We start from the raw sequence: 21,578 nt of genomic DNA on the forward strand, positions 1-21,578 counted from the left end.
GCAACGTGGCGGGAGGGGCACCTGAACACACACTGCTGGCTGTGCATGCTCTGATAATCAGCTGGGTGGCATCTGAATCTCTCCTGCACGGTCGCCCAAGCGTGCAGCTTAACAGGGAACACAGGTCGTAGCTAGCTCCCCTCGGCTGGAGGAATGGGAAGCCTCTGGGCAGGTGAGGAGGTTATCAGGGCTCTGGAGGACCCTTTGGGACGGGGAGGTGAGGAAAAGGTGGAAGAAGCCGACTTCAGTGGGCTTTGACTCAAGCCCTTCATATCCATGATTACGGACTGTGCTGCCCGATTCTACCATTAGAACCTCACTCGGTTTAAACAAGGCTCTGGGACAGGGCAAGGAGAATGGAGAGAAAAAAACCTGCAGAAAGGGTCCAGGCTAAAGGGAGCTTGTTTGGCAGGATCTCTCTGAAAGGCTATGGTTCTGCGGGAGACCATAGCTCAGGCAGAACAAGACCATTTGGGGTCATTGTGTACAACAGGATCAAGGTGAACACACATCCAACACATGTGATAACCTACATTCTCCTTTGGCATGGAGGTGCTGCTGCTGTCTGTCTCTCTCGTTGGCAGTTTGCACTCTTGGACGGGAGATTTCAGCTCACCCAGGTCGCTGTTGAACGCTGGCTCTGACGGGTCAGAGGGCAATGCAGGTGAACTAGGCGGAATCACAGCAGTAGAGGAGAAGTCACTAGGGTCAGGGAATTCCACAGCAGGCATGGCACTGGAGAGCTTGAGAACACTCTTAATGCTAGTCGTACTGGGATGGAGGGGGGAACTAGTTGGAAGAACGTTGCTGGGTCCAGGAGTTGAAGCGGGGCGTAGCATGTGAGCTGCAGGAGCTAGGATCTGGACTTTGCTTTGAGGATCTGGAGGGAAACAAGGCACAACGTGTATTAATCAGGATGTATGAAATGAATAGGAGTTGGGAGTTCCTTCCCACCGCCCCCAACAATATTTCACTATTTAACAATGGGAAAGTCCCAGTCCAAGGGAGGGGGTGGTCTCCAGAAGGAGTCTCTTATCCGGTGCCTCTTTATGAAGCCACGTTTCTTGGTACAGGGGGGAAAATGTTATAGTTGCTCCAGACAAAAAGGGAGGGGAGGAGGTCATTCTGCATTAGGCCTGCCGGACATGACGCGCACTGTTAACAAACAATGTGTGCAACAGGGGTCTGAGCCAAAGGGCTCTGACGTCAATGGAAAGATCCCCCCAATGACTTCAGAGAGCTTTGGAGCAGGCCCATGAAAGAGAACAGGAGTGTGGTTGTGGGGCACAGGGCGATGGGTCTAACGCGGGGGTTCTCAAACTTCATTGCACCGTGACCCCCTTCTGACAACAAAAATTACTGCAGGACCCCAGGAGAGGGGACCAAAGCCTAAGCCCGCCCAATCCCTGCCAGCCTGGGGAGAAAAGTCAAAGCCCTCGGGCTTAGGCTTTGGCCCCGGGCCCCAGCAAGTCTAAGTCAGCCCTGGTGACCCCATTAAAATTGGGGTCGCAACCCACTTTGGGGTCCTGACCCACAGTTTGAGAACCGCTGGTCTAATGAGAGGCACTAAGGAACGGACTCAGGTCAGGCATTTAGTAACCTCCATTGTACTGTAATCTGAGCTAAGAGGTTTGGTCAATTCCAGGTAGACAGGTAACTGGGAATGCTACACAGCATCCTCAGAAACATCTGTCTGCTGCCAGCACCATGCGAAGCCCTACCCTTCACACCCCATCCGTCTCGCCCCCACTGAAAGGTAGTAAGGGCTCCAGCTTATAGCTCTCTTTTCTACCTCCCATGTTGACGAAGTAGCTAAGCTCACTGGCTCCCAAATTCATCTCTCTAGTACCTTCAAGCTCTGAGCAAGGTGTTTGGCCCTCGGCCTGGGCCACAGGGAGCAGGTGGATTGACCAGAGTGCTGTGGGGTTCTCTCTTGGTTCTGTCTCTCACAGCGCTCTGATCCGTAACACAACTCTACAACCTGGACCTACTGCTGGGGAAAGTCTTTGTAAAGAAGTCAGCTGGGCTAGCATAGACAGCAACAGTCACATTCACTATCTGGTTACAACCAGCATCTCCACTTTGCAGGGGTTCATGGGAAGCCATTTTCTAGTTTTGGTTCATGGGAGGTTGACACCCCCCTCTAGTCCAAGTCCAAACCCAAATCGAAACTCAGCCCAAGATAGCCAAGTTTGGCTTGGTCCCACGTGGCATGTCACCAAATTTGGCCGGTTTTTCCCCTGGCAAACCTGATTGAAGGCAGCACAGGTTGGCAAACCTGCTGACAAACGGGGCCCAAGACTCAGGTGCATAACTAGGCCAAGAGACTGTCCCTCACTTCTGGGTGTATATCTGTTTCCTACAGGGAAATTGTACTAACAAGTTACTTTTGCCTGGAACCCAGGCACTGGAGCAAGGAGAGCTGTGAATTCAGAGACACCATGGGAGGGGCCCTCTCTTGACACGGGCAAAGTCTGGCTTTAGCCTTCTGGGTGAGGGAACAGGAAACTCCAAGACTAGCAAGGTGGTCAGCCCCATTCCTCCCTGTCACACTCACCCCAGGTCCCATCTGCCCCATGTCGCTGGGAAACCAGAAGTGGCTTGGGGCTTCAAAACACATGTGGTACGTGGTGCTGCCTCCTTCCCCAAGCCTGGCGCAGCCTTGGCCCAGCCCAGCATTGATGAGCTGCGACGAATCCAGCTTTGGCTGCGCTTAGCCAGCGAGTGGACCAGCCAGTTCCACATGGAGTGGAGTGGCACAATACCAAGAACAGCCTTGCACTGAGTCAGGTGCACCTCTAAGTGTACCTCCCCCACACCACAAATTCTGCTTGGGGGTAGGAGAAGCCAGTGGATGCTATGCAGACACTGCAATTCCCACTGCAGCTGGAAGCCAGTGCAATTTTGATCACAGGTTTCAATGTCCCTAACTCATCCCCGGTGATGAAGATGCTGCCCCCTTTGCACCAGGAGCAGACTAAAATGGCCCTGTGTGAATACTGACAGGGAAAGCTCTTACTCCTGCTGTTTGCTGGTACACTGGCAACACCCGGGGTATCTGCTAGGCACCCGCCCGACCACCCACCCCAGTGGGAATTGATGGTGCTACCTGAGTTCTGCTCAGGGATCCCTTGGGAAGGTCCAGCAGAGGGGCCTGAAGCCAGTTTTTCAGAGGAGCTGGCCAAGCGTGTTGTGCCGAGATCTAATGCTCCCAAATCATGAGCAGTCGCATCCTCGCTGAGGTTTGTGGGGATGGTGCTCGTCGTCTGAGAGGCGGGCGCTGATCCGATTGCAGGGCTAGAGTCAGTCCTTCCTTTGATGGCTCCCAACTCGCCATAACTGTGTGTGCTTTGTGCGGAATCTCTGATTTGGTGTAGAGGAAACGCATCCCTCTCTCCACCATGGTCTTCTCTCTGCCCCTGGGCACGTTTCTGCTCTGCATCAAACTGGGTCTGCAGAAGGACAGGGTTATGAACATCCACCATGCTGCTCGTCAGGTTCCCATTCTCGTAACCCTGCAAAGCCTGAATCTTCTGTTCCCGGAGCGAATCTCCAGCCTGCTGCCCATGTCCGGGGACAGCTCTGTTGGCACTGGCAGCCAGGGGAGAGCGCTCAAAAGAAGAATAGTAAACCTCTTCTGGCTGGTTCTTGAAATCCTCTGGGCTAGGAGCGGCGGCCGGCTCACCTCTCTGAACAGGCTCTCCAGGCATGGATGCCTTTCTGCTGTTCCCAATGTTCAGGTGATTCATGTTCCCAAAATACCCACCGTTCACGCAGACCGGATGCTGCTGGCGGCCAGCCCAGTCCTGCCCCTGTCCGCTTGGGTCAAATACTGGTCTGCCTGGCTGAGCCACTTCCACCTCTCCTCTGGGCACACCCCCACAACCCAGCAGGTGTCCCGCTGGTGATCCAGGAGGTAATTGGACTGCTGCTGAGGACAGACCATCTCCATGGTTACTGCCTTCCTGTGATGCCCTGAGATCAGCTAGTGCTGCGTTCCCAGTGGGTTGGGGACTCGGAGCTTCCCTCCACGGGGTCAGGGCATCTTCTGCAACCTGGAAGAAAAAACGAGATGTGTTTAGACCATAAGAGAATTATTCTTTAGGCCCAAATTGGGATGGAGGCTCCCTCGAGGCGCTGGACAGACCCACCCCCAGGCCTTGTTTTGACCCAAGTGTTCGGAAGGAGACAGAGCCCTGGTGTCCAAACTCCTCTCTCCACAGCGCTGCCTCTACACCTAAGCCCTGGTCAATAGGCAGAGCCCCTTGGAGGTGGTGTTTTACCCTCGTCACTGAACTCTGAAGAGAAGCAAGGACTGAATGGACATGGAGACTAGCTTTCCTCCTCGCCTTGGAGGCAGTCACTCTGGGTTCTCCCCTGCCTTGGGGCCTGCGGGAATTAGGGGGTGACACTCCAGCACTTCCCTAGCACCGAGATCGCCTTTGAACCAGAAGGAATCGCCGTGTGCCAGGGCACGTAGAATGGAACAGCTACCTCCGGAGAGAGAACGTGACTGACAGGGTACCCGGCACATGCTGCAGCCACTTCTCTGGGGCAGGAGCGATGGCAGCACCAGCTGGAGAGAGAGAGAAGGGTCCAGACCACCTTCTGGCCCCCAATCTATCAAACCCATGGCAAAGGTGGGTATTGGGCAGCTGGCTGTAACACCCTGAATCTCTGGATCATGTGCACCAGGCTGGAATGGCTGCAGCGCATCTGCTTTGGATGGAATGGGAGCAGTGCAGGAGCCGGGATCTGGCTGACTTCTAGCCTCTTTGAGCGGTCAGAACAGCACAGGGGGCTGGGACACAGGCAGGAACTCGGCCCAGTTTTAAGAGTCAGGTTCTTGTCAACCAAACCCAAGAGATATGACGCCACAGGACACTCTCAGAGACCAACAAACCTTTTGCTTTGCTAACGGCTCCATTTCTTGCACAGGAGTATTGTATTCCCCCAGGTCTTGGTAGCTTTCCACTCCAGACGGATTCGTCTGGAGAGGCAGGGGTATGTTAGGCTCTGGGAGACTTGCTGGCTGCCTAGGCAATGAAGGCGTGTGGGGATTGTTCTCAAAGGTGGGGCCAGCGCGCTGAGGATGAGGATTAGCTGTCGGTGGAGGCATCTGAGAGCAAACCGACTTGCAGCTGGGCAGAGAGTTATTCACAGCAGGAAGTGGTGCTTTGTTCCGAGGACCTGCAGGAAGAGAGAGCACAGAATATTTGAAGTGATGGGTAATATGGGAGATGGGGAGTACCGGCAGGGGCTGACTTTAGCACTGGTGTGGCTCTAGAAGGGAAGCATTCTGTCTAGTCAGAGGGAAACCAGGCACCGACAACAAATGTACCTTCACTCAGAGGTGCGTCCTCTATGAGGTAGTGAGGAGTTCTTGCTCTCCATGGCTCGTTCAACCTCCCAGCTCTCAGCTGAGACAGTCAATGAACAGTTGTTGTCACTGTGACAGCACTTCCATTGAAATGGACATGTCCCCTAGCAACTGGGCTGAGACCCACCTCATCTCACCTAGGCTACGGAGCATTTGTGTGTGTCTGGCACACTAAGCCCCGGCTCATTACAAAAATATATGAGTACAAATACAATCTATACGCAGGGTAGGGCATCCTGCCAGGCACAGATCACCCACAGAGAAACCAAGAACTATCGATCTCCTGCTCAAGTCAGCCTCCCCCACTTGCTGATCAGCCAGGTGCTGCTCCAGGTGAGCAGATGAGGAGAGGAGCTTGCAGCGTCCCCTGAAGCTCAAAGCCAGGCTGCGGCACACACAGGAAGATTCCAGGAGGTGACCTTACCGCCACCAGACTTCTCCCATTTGTCCCTGGAAGGGACTGTTAGCTTGAGCACCAAAGCCAAGCACGCCAGGACAGACAGGATCCTGCGCTGGACCCCTTTGCCTTCACAAGGTCCCATTCTACCACGCCACTCATTCAACGTGGACTAGCTAGCGAGTGAAGAGCCCACAGTCCATATTTTCTATGTGGATGATGCTCAGGGTTCTCTCCCCATCTTACCCAACCCACTAGTGCGTGGCAGTGCCCTTTACCCTGTGCCTAGCAGAGATGGAGGCTTGGACAAGGCCTGCAAGGCTAAGAGTTAGCCCATGAGCAAGCGCTCGTAGGTTGGCAGAGGCAGTCACAAGACCGGGTGAGGTTTGTTGCTGCTCCCTGCACTGAGTGACTTTGCTGGCTGTTTGTGACACCAGTCTGCAAGCTGGGGATGGGTCTCATCGGCTCTCTAGTGGTCCCAGGCAGTTGGAAGGAAAGATCACATTCCGCTTGAAGGGGGGCCAGACCTCGCTACAGTTTTCCAGGTCTCTGTCACCTGGAGTCTGAATTACTGCAAAGCAGACAACATGGGGCTGCAGCTTCAGGCCATTCAGAAACTCCAGCTATGGCCCAGCACGAAGGTCCAGTAGCCACCTTACCCTTGTGCCCTGCAATTCTACACGTGGGATTCAACCTCAGTGATTTGGGGTGCCAACTTCCACCTCTTTCCTTGGGCCGTGCCACTGCAGAGAAGATCAGCTGAGCAGCTGGACCCAGCAGCCTGTAGGTTTTAACAAGGGGAAGGGGCAGGTGCTGTTTCTGAGGAGAAGCCTCCAAGGTTTGGAACCTGCTAGCGTAGCCAGGACCTGCTGACTTCCAGAGCAGATGCATCACCAAGCTTTCAAGAAGGAGGTGGGTCGGGAGAGGGGTAAGCGGGTGAAAGGCTGGGGTTAATTTATTAACCCTGCGGGCAGGAGGGATGGAGGAGTCAGACTTTGCTACTGGTGCCGGTCTCTACAATTGATTGGAGTTGTATATTTAAAACTTACTCCCTCCTAATCACAGCAGTGATAGCCCCAAAGAGACTTCCAGGAAATGGGAAAGAAACAGAGGAAGGATTGACCAGTGGTTAGAACATAAGAATGGCCACACTGGGTCAGACCAAAGGTCCATCTAGCCCAGTATCCTGTCTTCCAACAGTGGCCTTTGCCACGTGCTTCAGAGGGAATGACCAAAGCAGGTAATCATTAAGTGATCCGACCCTGTCGCCCATTCCCAGCACTAGCCTGGGCCTTGGGAAACCAGAGTTCAAATCCCAGCTCGGCCACGGACTGCCAATGTGACTTGGGCAAGTCACTTAGCGCCAGATCCTCAGAGGTGTTTATTCAATTTCAATGGGAGTTTGGTGCTGAAACCTGCTTTGGTGCTTTTGCAAATCCCACAAGGTGTCTACTGGCAGCTTTAGGCCTCTCTGACAACTTGGCCCCCCTGTACCTGTGGGATAACAGCCCTGCCCTACCTCACAGTCAAGACTGCAAGGCGTTGAGATACTGTGGTGATGCTAGAGAGAGTCCCAGGGCCAGGCAGTTAAGAGAGCGCAGCATGTATTAAGGGACAGGTGCTGCAAGGAAACTTACGGACTTGGTGAGCATCGTACTTGCACTGAACCCTGTCTGCGAGATCATGGTGCCTGTTCTTCCTGAGCGCCTCAATGAGCTCCTTCACCCAGCCATTCCTGCATTTCAGGTAGAAGAAGAGCTCCCACACGGCGTGCTCGTTCCCTTTCCTGTCGTCGTGGGCTTCGATCTCTTCCTAAAAATCAGCAGGGAGAGAACACTGAGAAAGGGGCTGGCTACGGGGCATTTCATCAGTCTCAGAAGGAGTCAGACAAAGCGCTCGGCCGCTCAGCACCTGGGGTCCTGCTCAGGCCGAGGCATTTAGCCAGGAGTCAGCTGGCAGGATTGCTCAGGGCAAGAGGAAGCTCCAGGAGCCACGGCACAGTTTGGCAGAGTTCTGTGTTGTGTACGAGGAGGTGGCCCCGTGCTGGAGCAGCAAGGGGAATTGCAAGGCAGGATGCTAACATGTTACTGGGTCTGCGTAGAGCCAGGACAAGCAGGGGTGCCGCAGGTCAGGAGGGATGACAGAGCAGGAGGGCTGGAAGCAGTTACAGCTCACAGAACCTTGAGCACCCTCCATGTTGTACCCTACATTCCACCTCCCCATTGCGAGGACTGCAGCCAGCGGGAGCTCTGGACAGGGGAGCAGGCGAAAGCCAGGAGCAAGCCAAGGCTGGAGAGCAACGGGAGTAGAGGTTCGGTTAGGGAGGGAGGAGGGAACAGAGTAAGGAAGGGGGGGCAGGAAGGGGCACTATTTTTCAAACCCTGCTGTATGGCTCTCCCTTTACCTTTCAAGGTTTTTTTTTTTTGGGGGGGGGGGGGAGGGATCAGTAACTGAGGGTCAGCAGCCCGCCTGCTAGTCAGAATACAGCCATGCACGCCAAGACCATACAGTCTCCATGAGCTGCAGTGGCCACAGGCCTAACAACTATATTAACCCTCATACTTCACGGTTTAAGCTGATCACTATTAGGGATCAGGAGATCATCTTTCTGCGGGGACAGACTACCCCACCTCTGCCCACTGCAGAGTTCTTGCATCTTCCTCAGAAATACCTGGTGCTGCTCGCTGTCAGAGACAAGACACGGGACCAGAGGCACCGGATCCAATCTGGCAATTCCTAGGTTTCCTAATTACCTGGGCTGTTCTTAGCTGGCAGGGCACGCTGGTTGGTTACCTGCACCTGTGTTGCAGGAAGAGTCTGTCCCTGAGATGCAGACAGAGAGCCCAGGCTGCAGAAAGCAGCTCCCTGCTCTAACTAGGTAGAGACTTCGTGAGCAGCAGCAGCTATAGATACAGCTGCCACAAAACACTCCCACACGTGGTGGTTTTCTCCCTCTTTCTTACCACACACAGAGCTCAAACCAAGAATTCTCCTTTACTGGCAGCACAATCCACAGAGAGAGAGAGACAGACAGACTCCTTAAAAACAAGACAGACTTCTCAGGTGTCCTGCCCAGGACGGGGGCATTTCATGCTGGGGTTGGGACTGGATATGACATGAGTGTCCATGGCTGCTCGAGGGACAGATTGCTGGGTAACATGACGCCAGCTCTGTGTCTCCCATCCCCACCCCCTCCACCAGTTGGTTAGTTTTCCCTCATCACTTTTCAATATTTAAATATATATATATATATCTGAGACTGTAAGGATCTCTCTGACTTGTGCTCCCTCCTAGTTACAATTCTGGCATCACTGTGTCCCATTGGCTGCATGGCTACTCCTTCTGGGTTTGGACTGGGCTTTATGCCTCCCAGTATCCACCTCTAGTTTGCAGCCACCATCCAATTCTGGAGCTGGCAAGAGACTGCCTTAGTTTTGCACATCGCCCTGTGATGAGGGATCTGGCAGTGTAACCCACTGGTCAGCATGCATTATGTGTCCCCCTCTCTGTGCCTGCACCATAGAGGATGTGAGCCTAGTTACTTGGGAGACTTGATGCTTTAGCTCAAGCTGTGGCAGTTCAAGCTTCTAGCTTTGGAGGTCACAGGTTAGATCCCCAGCCGGTCGGCCACCACACTAGCATGATAGTTCTGGCCAGGAATCTAGAGCAGTCTAGCTTGTTGTTTTCTATTTGTTCTTCCCAGCGATTTGTACATTGATGTTTTAAGCACTGATCTAGCACGTTGAGCATTTTCCAGTTTGGGGCGAAGTTGCTGGTTCTGCGAGACAGGAGGTTAGAGTTGTGGAGGGATGATATCTACTGTCACCCCAACCCCGTTCCCACACATGTGTGCCTGAACTAGCATGGCAGGTTCAAAGAAGAAAACAGAGGTAAAGAATAAATAAAGAATTACCCTGTCTGCATCAGAGAGACACGGCAGATGGTGAATCAGCTGGCGCACCCGGATGCGATGGAAGTCGTGCATGTTTTCCCTAATGTAGTCATAAACCTTGTCCTCAGCAAACCCCATCTTTGCTTCGCACCTAGGAGCGAGAAGATCAATTTAGCAAAAAAATCCAACACACAGCAGTTGTTATTAGTTAACTTTTATATTGCAGGTTGGCCCACTGTGCAAGGCACTGCACAAACACAGAAAAAACAGATGATCCCTACCAAAAAGAGCTTACAGTCTCATAATAATAATAATTGGAGCTACTCAGAACATTTTTATTGAAAAAAATCCTATGAAAAATGAAAACTTTTTCTATTAAAACTTTGTATCTAACACAGGGATCGGCAACCTTTGGCACGCAGCCCAACAGGGAAAGCCACTGGAGGGCCAGGCCAGTTTGTTTACATGTGGCGTTCACAGGTTCGGCCCATCACAGCTCCCAATGGCTGTGGTTTGCTGTCCCAGGCCAATGGGGGCTGCGGGAAATGCGGCCAGCACTTCCTTCGGCTTGCACTGCTTCTCGCAGCCCCCATTGGCCTGGAGCGGCAAAACGCAGCCGGTGGGAGCTGCGATCGGCCGAACCGGCAGACGCTGCAGGCAAACAAACTGGCCTGGCCCGCCACGGTCTTTCTCTGACGGGCCACGTGCCAAAGGTTGCCAATCCCTGATCTAACAGCACTTCGCATCTAGTCAGTTTCACTGTATGATCAATTGTTCATATTGGGCTTTCACACAGCAAGACACACATTTTTAAGAACAGGAAAATGGCATTATAAAGCCATTATTTTTACAATTAGGATTAGATTTGTTTCAGACTTAGTATTGTGGCTGCCTTGAGAGTTTACAAATTATTCGATTTTAAGTAAGGGATTTCAGTCAGTTCAGTATGTTGATATATTACGCATTGCAGCACTAGGTTTTCTATGCAACTCTTGCTACAGTAGGAATGTTGGCCCTCAAACTGTATACTACTAGAACCTCCTAAACAGTATAAATAAAAGAGTTATCGCTTGGGCTGTGAAGTGATGTGGTATTCTACACAGCAAACACTTGCAGTTTCCTAAGAGAATCAAAGCATGTTCCTCAGTGAAACCAAGAGATGAAACTGGATGGAGTTTATGACAGAGAAAACTGATACAGATAAAGCGGATGAATGAGATAGTGGATAGCACGCCGGATTGGGAGGGACTTGGGTTCCAATCCCAGCTGAGCATAGGCAAGTCACTTAGTCTACCTTGTCCCTTATCTGTAAAGCAGGCATAATACCTTCCTTTCCTGACACGCTGGAAGGATAAAATCCATTAATATTCGTGAGGTGCTCAGATACCATGGTGATGAAGGCCACAGAAATAACTGGACAGATCCTTGCAATTTGCTGGGCTCACCTGTATTGGCTAAAACAGGGTCTGTCTGTTCCAAGCAATGGAAAGAAGGTCCTTTTCCTTGCTGCCTCTCTACTCCCAGTGTTCCAAATTTGAATTAATGGCCATTAAACCAATGGTGGGCAACCCATGGGCCGCACGCAGCCCATCAGGGTAATTTGATTGCGGGCCGTGAGACATTTTGTGGACGTTGACCACCTGCAGGCACGCCCCCCCCCAGCTCCCAGTGGCCGCGGTTCGCCGTTCCTGGCCAATGGGAGCTGTGGGAAGTGGCGGGCCGCAGGGACGTGCTGGCCACCGCTTCCCACAGCTCCCATTGGCTGGCAAAAATACTGGGCCGAAGTCTGCTCTCAGGTAAAAGTGTAAATACAAGGTAATTCCACTACCATCCATGGGGTTGATTTACACCAATGTCACCAAAAGCAGAATTTGGCCCACTCTCCCTGCAACTGCTGTCACAAACCGGATTTGTCACGTCAGCATCTTCTGCTCTGAACTGGCTTCAGCCAGTTCCTTGCCCCAGCTTCCTCTAGAACTGTCAGCAGCAAACATGTGTTTGCAATAGGTCTGCTCCAGCCCTAGTGCTCAGTTGGGGATTAATTAATTAAAATCCGACTGGTCAGTCCAAGGGAATACAAATCTTTATTATTTAGTAGGGATGCACTTGGCATTCGGGAAGAGTACAAGGCACTGCTAGACAAGGATAGTGAATTCCCTTTGTTTTTCGTGGAAGTGGTGGTAGTAAGGGGGATATGACAAGGGACACCCATGCTGAGGGAGGGCGTTAGCACCAGACTTCCTAGAAACACGTCACTGCCACTCATCTATCAGCTCTGTCCTTCTCGGTACCCCAAGTAGGGCTGGAGAGGCCGCAGGGAGATAGGAAGGTGGTAACTGTTGGGCTGGGAGGAGCACATCTACTGGCTGGAGGCAGCAAGGGCAAGTGGAGGAGAGTCATAGACTTCGGGGGCTAGCCTCAAGGGAAGGGGCGCGGCACAACCCTCTGCAGTGGAGGCAAGTGGATTACAGAGGTGCAAGGTGGACCGTTCGGCTCCATGGGATATTCTCAGATGAATCTACAGGCCACGGACCCAGAAGGGCCGCCTGGGCCACATCCCAACCACTTCTGGGCCGCACCAAACCTCAGTGGTGCTGAGATTCCATGAGCCACGTTGCAACACCAGTCACTCAGATTTGGAGGGGGTGGGCGAAGGGGCTCATGGGCCAGGGAAATGAGAAGAGAAGAGGATCAGGCAGAGGGGCCAATCAAAGACCCCCATTTTAAATGGTGCTCCGCAGCCCCGTGAATGAGAACACATGACACAGAAGCTCTGAGAGGTGTGGAATGGCCCATTCATCTCAGTGGGTGCTCTCCCACTGTCCCCCAAAGCCTACTCCAGCCCCTGCTGTGAAATACCAGTTTTCATGGCACTACTGCTATACACATGCATTTTAGAACACTTTGATTATTAAAATCAGCACTGTACTGAGAGGGCGGGGGGGCTGTATCTGAGAAACCCTAGACCACACGACCCCGGTTTGCAACAGGAATTCTACCTCTGGCCCTAACGTGGCACAGCAATACGAAGGCTGCACCAGGTTTTGTATTTATCAGGGGTAAAAATGGGTTACAAAAATTCTGTCTTCTGGGCTAGAGTATAACTTTTAAATGTTTATTGTAGCATGTGCACCGCTTGATTTTTCTATAGCAATTGGGGTGGGCCAGGACGGGGGACGGACGTCATTTGAGGTTTGCTCTGATTTAAAAAGGGCACGTGACAAATGTTTAGCATCTGACATCTTCTTCACAGAGACTACAGCGCTTTGAGCAGGGTGAAACTGATAGGGGTAAGCTCTTGGCTGAAATCCTGCAGAAAGCTGAAACTCCATTTCCTGTTACTAAGCAACCCCTCTGATCATGACTACTGATGAGCCGAAGCTACTTGCTTTTCTCAAATCCCACTGTGGCTGTGTACACACTACAGTTTAAGTTGACATAAATTATGTCCATCAAGGGTGTGAATTAGCTACCCTCATAATTTATGATGACATAAGTGCAGGTGTGGACAGTGCTATGTCCATGGCAGAGCTTCTCCCACCAACATAGCTACCACCACTCGCATGCGGGGGGGGGGAAGGGGGGGGTCTGCCTGTAAAGGCCTGTATTTTAAAAATTTAGGTGTATTTTTATCATTTAGCTGGTTATAGAGGTATAAAACCAAGACTCAAAATCACAGTCTGCCTGTATATGGACCTTCTCTCACTAGGATAGTCTGATGCCTTGTTCTTAGGCTAAGGCCTTTGGCTAAGTAGCAGGGGCAGCCATAAGCTGGGAAGCCTACAGTCACATCCTCACATTCCAAACCAGTCACATGGAAATAAGGTGGCATGTGGCTGTTAGGAAGACGATCCTGTCCTGATAGTGCCCATCACTACCAGATAAAGAAACAGATCTTAAAATGATTAAAGAAAACGTAGTTTGATAGCATCCTGTCTGGCAAGAAATCACCTATCAATGGTTGTGAAACCCTCATTTCTGTATTGTTTTATCTTTATGGCCCACACTTTTCTATTGTTAATCTGTCTGTTTCTCTAATTTTTCTGTCTGGTGTATAATTAATTTACCTAAGTGTAAGTTAATTAGGGTAGTGGGATATAATTGGTTAGAGAATTATGTTACAGTATGTTAGGATTGGTTAGTTAAATTTCAGTAAGATGATTGGTTAATGTATAGCTGAGAATATTACTATATAAACCAGGGTCAAACAGGAAGTGGGTGGGAAAATTGGAATCATGCTTGCTGGAAATTAACCCCAATAAACATTCCATTGTCTGCACTTTGGATTCTGGTCTTTTGCTGCTTGCGTGAGAAGAACTAGGGAAGTGGGAGGGTGGAGGGCAAGCCCTCTAAGGGGTGGGGGGGCTGGAGTAATTAAGTAATTAGAGCAGCTGTAAACTCTCTAGTGTAGCCATAGCCTCAGTCCTACCATTCAGGAAACAGACAAGGAGCATGCAGCATGATTACATTGCCCTAATGCTGCTTCTTAGGATAGGTCTACACTACTGCTTGTGTTGGCAGAACCCAAGGATGTGAATATTCCACCCCGCCCAGAGATGTTACACTGACATAAGATCTAGTGTACCCAGTGCTATGTTGGTGGAGACAGAGCTTCTGCTGCTCGTGGGGGTGATTTTATTATGCCAACAGGAGACCTCTCTGTAAGCTTTGAGAGTAAAGGAGCAAGGACTACTGAGCCCAGATTGATGCGGAAAGCCTGGTATAAGTTCGTTAGATTTAGGTTTTGTATGGACTTTTTTGTTACCCTGAAAGAGGTGAGGATGGAGAGATCACTGAGTGGCCCAAGCTATTGCTGGCAGGGGCTGACGGAGACAGAGGGACTATTAAACCATGCCAGCCACCCCAGAGCACACGGACTGCTGACTGGACCTCATACATTGTCTTTCATGTCTCCTCCATTTTCCTTGACAGTCCTTCTATGAGTAAAATATGAGTCTGCATGAGCTCTATCAGAGGCTCATTCACCTGCACATCTATCAATGTGATATATGCCATCATGTGCCAGCCATGCCCCTCTGCCATGTACATTGGCCAAACTAGACAGTCTCTATGTAAAAGAATAAATGGACACAAATCAGACGTCAAGAATTATAACATTCAAAAACCAGTCGGAGAACACTTCAATCTCTCTGGTCACTCGATTACAGACCTATAAGTGGCAATTCTTCAACAAAAAAACTTCAAAAACATACTCCAACAGGAGACTGCTGAATTGGAATTAATTTGCAAACTGGATACAATTAACTTAGGCTTGAATAAAGACTGGGAGTGCATGTGTCATTACACAAAGTAAAACCATTTCCCCTTGTTTATCCCCCCCCCCGCCCCCATTCTTGTCAACTGCTGGAAATGGCCCACCTTGATTATCACTACAAAAGGTCCCCACCCCCAGCCCCGCTCTCCTGCTTGTAACAAGAAAAGGAGGACTTGTGGCACCTTAGAGACTAACCAATTAATTTGAGCATAAGCTTTCGTGAGCTACAGCTCACTTCATCGGATGCATACTGTGGAACATCTTCTGTATTTTCCAGAGTTTGCATCCGGTGAAGTGAGCTGTAGCTCACGAAAGCTTATGCTCAAATAAATTGGTTAGTCTCTAAGGTGCCACAAGTACTCCTTTTCTTTTTGCAAATACAGACTAACACGGCTGTTACTCTGAAACCTGCTGGTAACAGCTTACCAAATCACTCTTGTTACAGCCTGTATGGTAACACCCATTGTTTCATGTTCTCTGTGTATATAAAATCTCCCCACTATATTTTCCACTACATGCATCCGATGAAGTGAGCTGTGTAGCTCACGAAAGCTTATGCTTAAATAAATTTGTTAGTCTCCAAGGTGCCACAAGTCCTCCTGTTCTTTTTGCGGAATTTGTCTGTGGCTTTGGGCAGTTTCCACCCCATCTTTTATGGGATCTCTTGTCCACAAGAGGTCAGGATCACAGCCATGGATCTCTTTCAAAACATGGCACTCTGAGCACATGATGCTAGGGGACTGGTTCACTACTGACAGCACAATTCATTTAGCCCTTTTACACCTCCTTTGCCAATGCAAAGGGGTTGTGAAGAAGTTAACCCCTCCCATAAATAACACCTGTCCTGGGAGCCTCTCTCTGAGCTACAGGATTGGCTCAGGGGACATTCTGGGATGTGTGGTAACATGTGGGGAGCAAGGCACCAGTGATTCCCTGCATGCCACAAAAGCTGTAGAGGTGAACTGGTCCCCAACAGTCCCCGAATCGAGGAGACCCGTCCTTTCCTCACTTCCTGAGTTGAGCTGAGTTCAGTGCCGGGGTGCCGAGTGCACCTTACTTAATTCCCCAACACCACCTTGAGGTTTCCCTAGGGCGCTCCCGTCCAGGATGGCCAAGCCTAATGTGATGCGAGATCACACTTTGAGGCTGTAATGCCACCACAAACTCCTGCACAAAAGGGGAGTGGGCTTTCTGCCTAAGAAGGAGACACATTTCCACAGATTTTTGCATCCAAAAAGGGGGGGGTGCGGAGTCTCTGCCCTTCCCGCAGCCCCCCCTCGGCCTGGAGCCGTCTTGTTCACGTCTCGGCTTGATCCAGCGAACGCGCTGCTCCACTGACTCGCACCCAGCTTGCCCTAGCTTCCTCCAGACTCCCTTCCGCTCAGCGGCGCGGCCAAGCCTTCTGCTAAACCGAGGGGGCCCGCCAACGCCTTTCCCCGCTCCTGCCTCCCGCTGGGGCTGCTGCGGGCGGAGAGAAGGCGTCGGCAAACCTCAGCCAGCCCCCGCCGCAAAATCCGGCCTCGTGCAAGGACACCCGGCGCCACGAGCCGGGAGAGGGCCGGGGGCCGCCGCTCCTTACCTGCGCGCGCGACACCAGCAGCGGAAGGGCCCCCGCCCGGGCACGCGAGAGACGCCCGCGCGCGCAGCGACCACTCTCGCGCGCGCCCTCGCTTCCCTCCCGCGGAGCGTTCTAAGCCCGCCCCCCTCCGCGCCCCGGGCTTCCGCCGCCCATTGGCCGCTCTGCCTCGCTCCGGACGTCCATCAAGCGCTCGGCGGGGCCGGGCAAAGGGTGGGGGTGAGCGGAGCCGAGTCGGCGGCTGCGGCTTCCCGGCCGCCGCGATGGCGAATTTCGCAGTGAGGGTTGCTGCTTCCAGCTCCCAGGGGAGGCTGCAAGTGGGTGGCCGCTAGAAGCCTGAGTTTTTATTTATTGCCTCCCCAGCCCCCAGAGTCCTCCCAGAAGAGGTCAGATCTGCTTCCCTTTCGATCTGGGACCAAGGGGAAGACTTCGGCTACAAGAATCCTAGAATATCAGGGTTGGAAGGGACCTCAGGAGGTCACCTAGTCCAACCCCCTGCTCGAAGCAGGACCAATCCCCAATTTTTGCCCCAGATCCCTAAATGGCCCCCTCAAGGATGGAACTCACAACCCTGGGTTTAGCAGGCCAATGCTCAAACCACTGAGCTGTCCCTCCCCCCCGAGGGGAAGGAAAGTGGACGAAGCTTGGTCACTTCTGACCCCTGAAAAAGAGGGGCGCTCGCTGGTTCCAGCAGCTAACTTTTTTGCTACTGTGTGGTGAAAAAAGAGAAATAGGTGACAGATGAAACCGACTTTACTGACTTCCCCTCCCTCTGGCTTAGTGCTCAGGACAAGCATGGTGTTAATAACTTCAGTCATTTGACTTTAACACAGTCGTGCGGGATGCAAGAGAACAGAGGTCATTCTCTGCCCCTTCCCCCAGTCCTGGAAATCTACCTTCAGCAAAGAAGGATGTCTTTATGGTGGGCAGAGTTAAGGATGTTTAGGTGTCTTGCTTAAAAAGTGCCATTGTGTCTTTGCATTTCCTTGGTTTCTAACATTGGGGAAGATTGGTTGGTTCTTTGTGTGTGTGTGTGCGCTTTTGCTTGTGCATGAATTTAAAAACAATTTAACGTATTTGAGAGGTTGTATGCACTCAAACCACTTTGTGTCTGCAGCCCTGACTTCACCTACAGTACGAGCACTGGCCAGAGTTACAGGCTTGTGCCCCAATTCCTGCAAAGACTCATGCACAAGCTTAATTTTACACACTCTGATTTCACTCTCAGTGCATCAGATTTAAGCATATACAAGTCTGTGTGTCCTCTGCACAGTGTGACTTTGCATACACTGTATGTGCAAGATGACTGACAGGGACCCTGGAATTGAGCTTTGCAGGGGGCCCCAAGGGGACAAACAGTGTCACTGCTGACCACCTGTGAGCAATGACTATCCCATGTTAATGTTTGCAAGAACTGGGGGGCTAGTCTGGGCGTCCTGTGAATATTTCATGGCAGTAAATTACATTCTGTCCCTTTAAGGTCCATTGTTTCAGTTGGATACAATTTTTTTCCTTTATTTCTTGCCCTAAGCTATTGTGTAGTGGTGCCATGCAGTGTTTGGTAGCTGCTGTGTTCCACCCCAGAAGTGGCTGCATTTCAGATGCAAGTGAAGTGATCTCAATACATTCCTTACCTTCCTCACAAGGGCTTGTGTGGCTTAGTTAGTTCAATATGCAAGACACCTTGAGATCCGCAGATGAACAGGCCTTTAATACTGGTATTTTTGTAAGAATAGGATTGTAAACATGAAAATATGGTGGTTTCTACCTTAATACCAGCTGTACAGAAAATAGCACATCCCTGATGTGACAATCTCCACCATCAGTCAGTTTCTTCAAGGAAGTGAATGGTGCATTCCTGATGGATCCATTAGAGAACAGAAAGGTCCAATCCAACCTGCTCCATAAGCACAGAATGGGGACGTAGCTGCAGAATGCTGGGTCATATTAAATGAATGACAGAGCAGAAGGAAAGCCCAGGCTGAAACGAAGTGGAGTTTGGTGCTTTCGGTGTTGACAGTCAGCCAGCATCCACTCGAGGGTGGGAGCTTTCGGCCATGCCTGGGAAAACCATCTATAGGAACTTCATTTGCACAGGGGAAAAAGCAGGTTTATCAGGGTCTGGTATGGAATAATCTGCCCACAGGGGAAGTGCAGCAGAGCAGCCTGTCCCTTTAAGGGCCAAGAGGCCCTGGGCCAGTCAGCCCAGTTCAGCTGCACCTGTGCTGGGTGTGGGACTTAAAAAGAGGAGCAAAGTCCAGCACTGGGAGGCAGACATGCATGTATACAGACTCCAGGTAGGAAGGCCTGGGAGTGATTGCTTGGGAAAAGCAAGGAGCAACCCAAAGGAGCCCAGGAAGGGTGAAAGCTAAGCCCAAAGTGTGGGCAGAAGAATGCTTAGAATCATAGGGGTAGAAGGGACCACAAGGGTAATCTACTCTAACCCCCTGCCAGGATGCAGGATTTGTTGTGTCTACTCTAAACCATGCAAGACAGATGGCTATCTAACCTCCTTTTGGAAACCTCTAATGAAGAAGCTTCCATGACCTTCCTAGGCAGTCTGTTCCATGGTCCTACTGTTCTTACAGTTAGGAAGTTTTTCAAGAGATTTAATCTAAATCCTGCTATGCTGTAGCTTGTAACCCCTTGTCCTGCCTTCTGTGTCAAGAGAGAACAACTTTTCTCCATCTTCTTTATGGCAGCCTTTCAAGTATTTGAAGACCGTTATCACCATTAATTTCTTTTCCAAATTAAACATACCCAGTTCCTTCAGCTTTTGCTCATATGGCTTGCATTTCATCCCTTTAATCATCTTTGTCACTCACCTCTGGATCCTTTCCAGTTAATCTATATCCTTTGTGACCACAGTACTCCAGCTGAGGCCTAACTGGCACTGAGTGGTACTGTCCCTTCCTGTGACTTACATGTTATGCCTCTGTTAATGCAATCTAACATTGCATTTGCTTTTTTTTTTTTTTAATTTGCAACAACATTGCATTGGTGACTCAAGTTGAAGTTGTGATCCACCACAACTCCCAGATCCTTCTCAGCAGTGGTGCTGCCAAGCCAGTTTTCCCCCATTCTATATTTGTGCATTTGGTTTTTCTTCCCTAAGTGTAGCACCTTACATTTGTTTTGTTGTATTTCATTTTGTTGACTATAGCCCAGTTCTTCAATTTATCAAGATCCTTCTGAATTTTAGCTCTAGCCTCCAAAGTGTTGGCAAACTCCTCCCCTCCCCCACCAGCTTTCTGTCATCTGCAAATTTGATCGGTGTGCTCTCTATTCCTACATCCAGGTCATTAATAAAGACGTTAAATAACACCAGACTCAATACAGATCCCTGTGGAACCCCACTTGAGACCTCCGTCCAATCTGACACCATTCCATTAATAGTTACTCTTTGTTTGCGGTTGTTTAACCAATTATATATCCACTTAATGGTAGTTCCGCTGAGCCTGCATTTCTCCAGCTTACTTCTCAGAATGTCAATTGGGACTGTGCCAAAAGCCTTGTTAACATCCAGGTATATTATGTCTGCCACATTTCCCCCATCCACCAAACCAGTTACCCTATCAAAGAAGGAACTCAAGCTGGTTTGGTATGATTTGTTCTTAGTAAATCCATGCTGGCTGCTAGTGATCACCCTTCATCCTCCAGGTATTTGCAAATTGAATGTTTTATACATTGATCTAGTAGCTTCCCAGGTATCAAAATCAGGCTTACTGGTCTATAGTCCCCTGGCTTCTCCTTTCATAGGATCATGGAAGATTAGGGTTGGAAGAGACCTCAGGAGGTCATCTAGTCCAACACCCTGCTCAAAGCAGGACCAACCCCAGCTATATCATCCCAGCCAAGGCTTTGTCAAGCTGGGCCTTAAAAACCTTTAAGGATGGAGATTCCACCACCTCCCTAGGTAACGCATTCCAGTGTTTCACCACCTTCGTAGTGAAATAGTTTTTCCTAATATCCAGCCTAGACCTTCTTCACTGCAACTTGAGACCATTGCTTCTTGTTCTGTCATCTGCCACTGCTGAGAACAGCCGAGCTCCATCCTCTTTGGAACCCCCCCTTCAGGTAGTTGAAGGTTGCTATCAAATCCCCCCCTCGCTCTTCTCTTCTGCAGACTAAATAAGACCAGTTCCCTCAACTTCTCCTCATAAGTCATGTGCCCTAGCCCCCTAATCATTTTTGTTGCCCTCCGCTGGACTCTCTTCAATTTGTCCACATCCCTTCTGTAGCAGGGGGCCCAAAACTGGACACAGTACTCCAGATGTGGCCTCACCAGTGCTGAATAGAGGGAAATAATCACTTCCCTTGATCTGCTGGCAGTGCTCCTACTAATGCAGCCCAATATGCCATTAGGCTTCTTGGCTATAAGGGCACACTGCTGACTCATATCAGGCTTCTCATCCACTGTAAGCCCCAGGTCCTTTTCTGCAGAACTGCCGCTTAGCCAGTCAGTCCCCAGCCTTTAGCAGTCGTCCCCAGCCCTTTTAAAAGATGGGCACTACGTTAGCCCATCTCCAGTCTTCCAGTCTGTTAACCATGAGTTTGTAAATATTATTGCCAGCAGCTCTGAGATTTCTTCAGCTCATTTCTTCAGCACCTTTGGGCAGTGTTCCCTCTAATTTTTTACATCCATGTGCAGAATGAATTTTATGTGCACCAATATGGAGGTGATGTGTGGTGGGGGTAGGGCCGAGGGGCTTGGCTTGTGGGAGGTGGCTCAGGGCGGGGGCAGAGGGTTGGGGTGCATGAAGGTGAGGGCTCCAGCTGGGAGTGCAGGCTCTGAGGTGGGGCTGTTGGATGCCCACATTTACATGCCTTCATTCAGCAGTAGGAGGAGAGTAAAGAGAGGAGAAACTTTATGCAGACACTAGCATCCAGTGGTACAAGTAAGGTGGTCTGGTCCGGTCCGCTGTACCAGTAAGATATTTATAGCCAGTACGGCATACCGGAAAGACGCAGGAGGAGCAGAATGTGGGGCCACCTGGCGGCTGTACCACCCCCAGCCCTTCCACACAGCTGTGTGCCTGCATCTCCTCTCCGGGGTCC

The 21,578-nt window shown here is 50.8% G+C and overlaps 1 protein-coding gene across 3 annotated transcripts in view; it reads right to left on the reverse strand.

Moving 5' to 3' along the window:
• The window catches only part of MAVS (mitochondrial antiviral signaling protein), a 36,161-nt gene extending 19,532 nt beyond the window's left edge, over positions 1-16,629 (reverse strand). For all 3 annotated transcript variants that reach the window (XR_012158777.1, XR_012158778.1, XM_073342930.1), the window contains exons 1-6: positions 16,524-16,629; positions 9,691-9,820; positions 7,415-7,589; positions 4,904-5,190; positions 3,110-4,055; positions 534-880 (exon numbers count right to left, since the gene is read on the reverse strand). Coding sequence is in view for 1 of the 3 variants with exons in the window: in XM_073342930.1 (XP_073199031.1) it covers positions 534-880; positions 3,110-4,055; positions 4,904-5,190; positions 7,415-7,589; positions 9,691-9,807 (1,872 nt within the window). In the remaining 2 variants the exon portion in view is untranslated. The remainder of the gene's footprint in view (positions 1-533; positions 881-3,109; positions 4,056-4,903; positions 5,191-7,414; positions 7,590-9,690; positions 9,821-16,523) is intronic.
• Positions 16,630-21,578: the final 4,949 nt, after the last annotated feature.

This window comes from Lepidochelys kempii, chromosome 4, assembly GCF_965140265.1.
Source record: "Lepidochelys kempii isolate rLepKem1 chromosome 4, rLepKem1.hap2, whole genome shotgun sequence".
In the NCBI taxonomy this organism is placed as follows: domain Eukaryota; kingdom Metazoa; phylum Chordata; order Testudines; family Cheloniidae; genus Lepidochelys; species Lepidochelys kempii.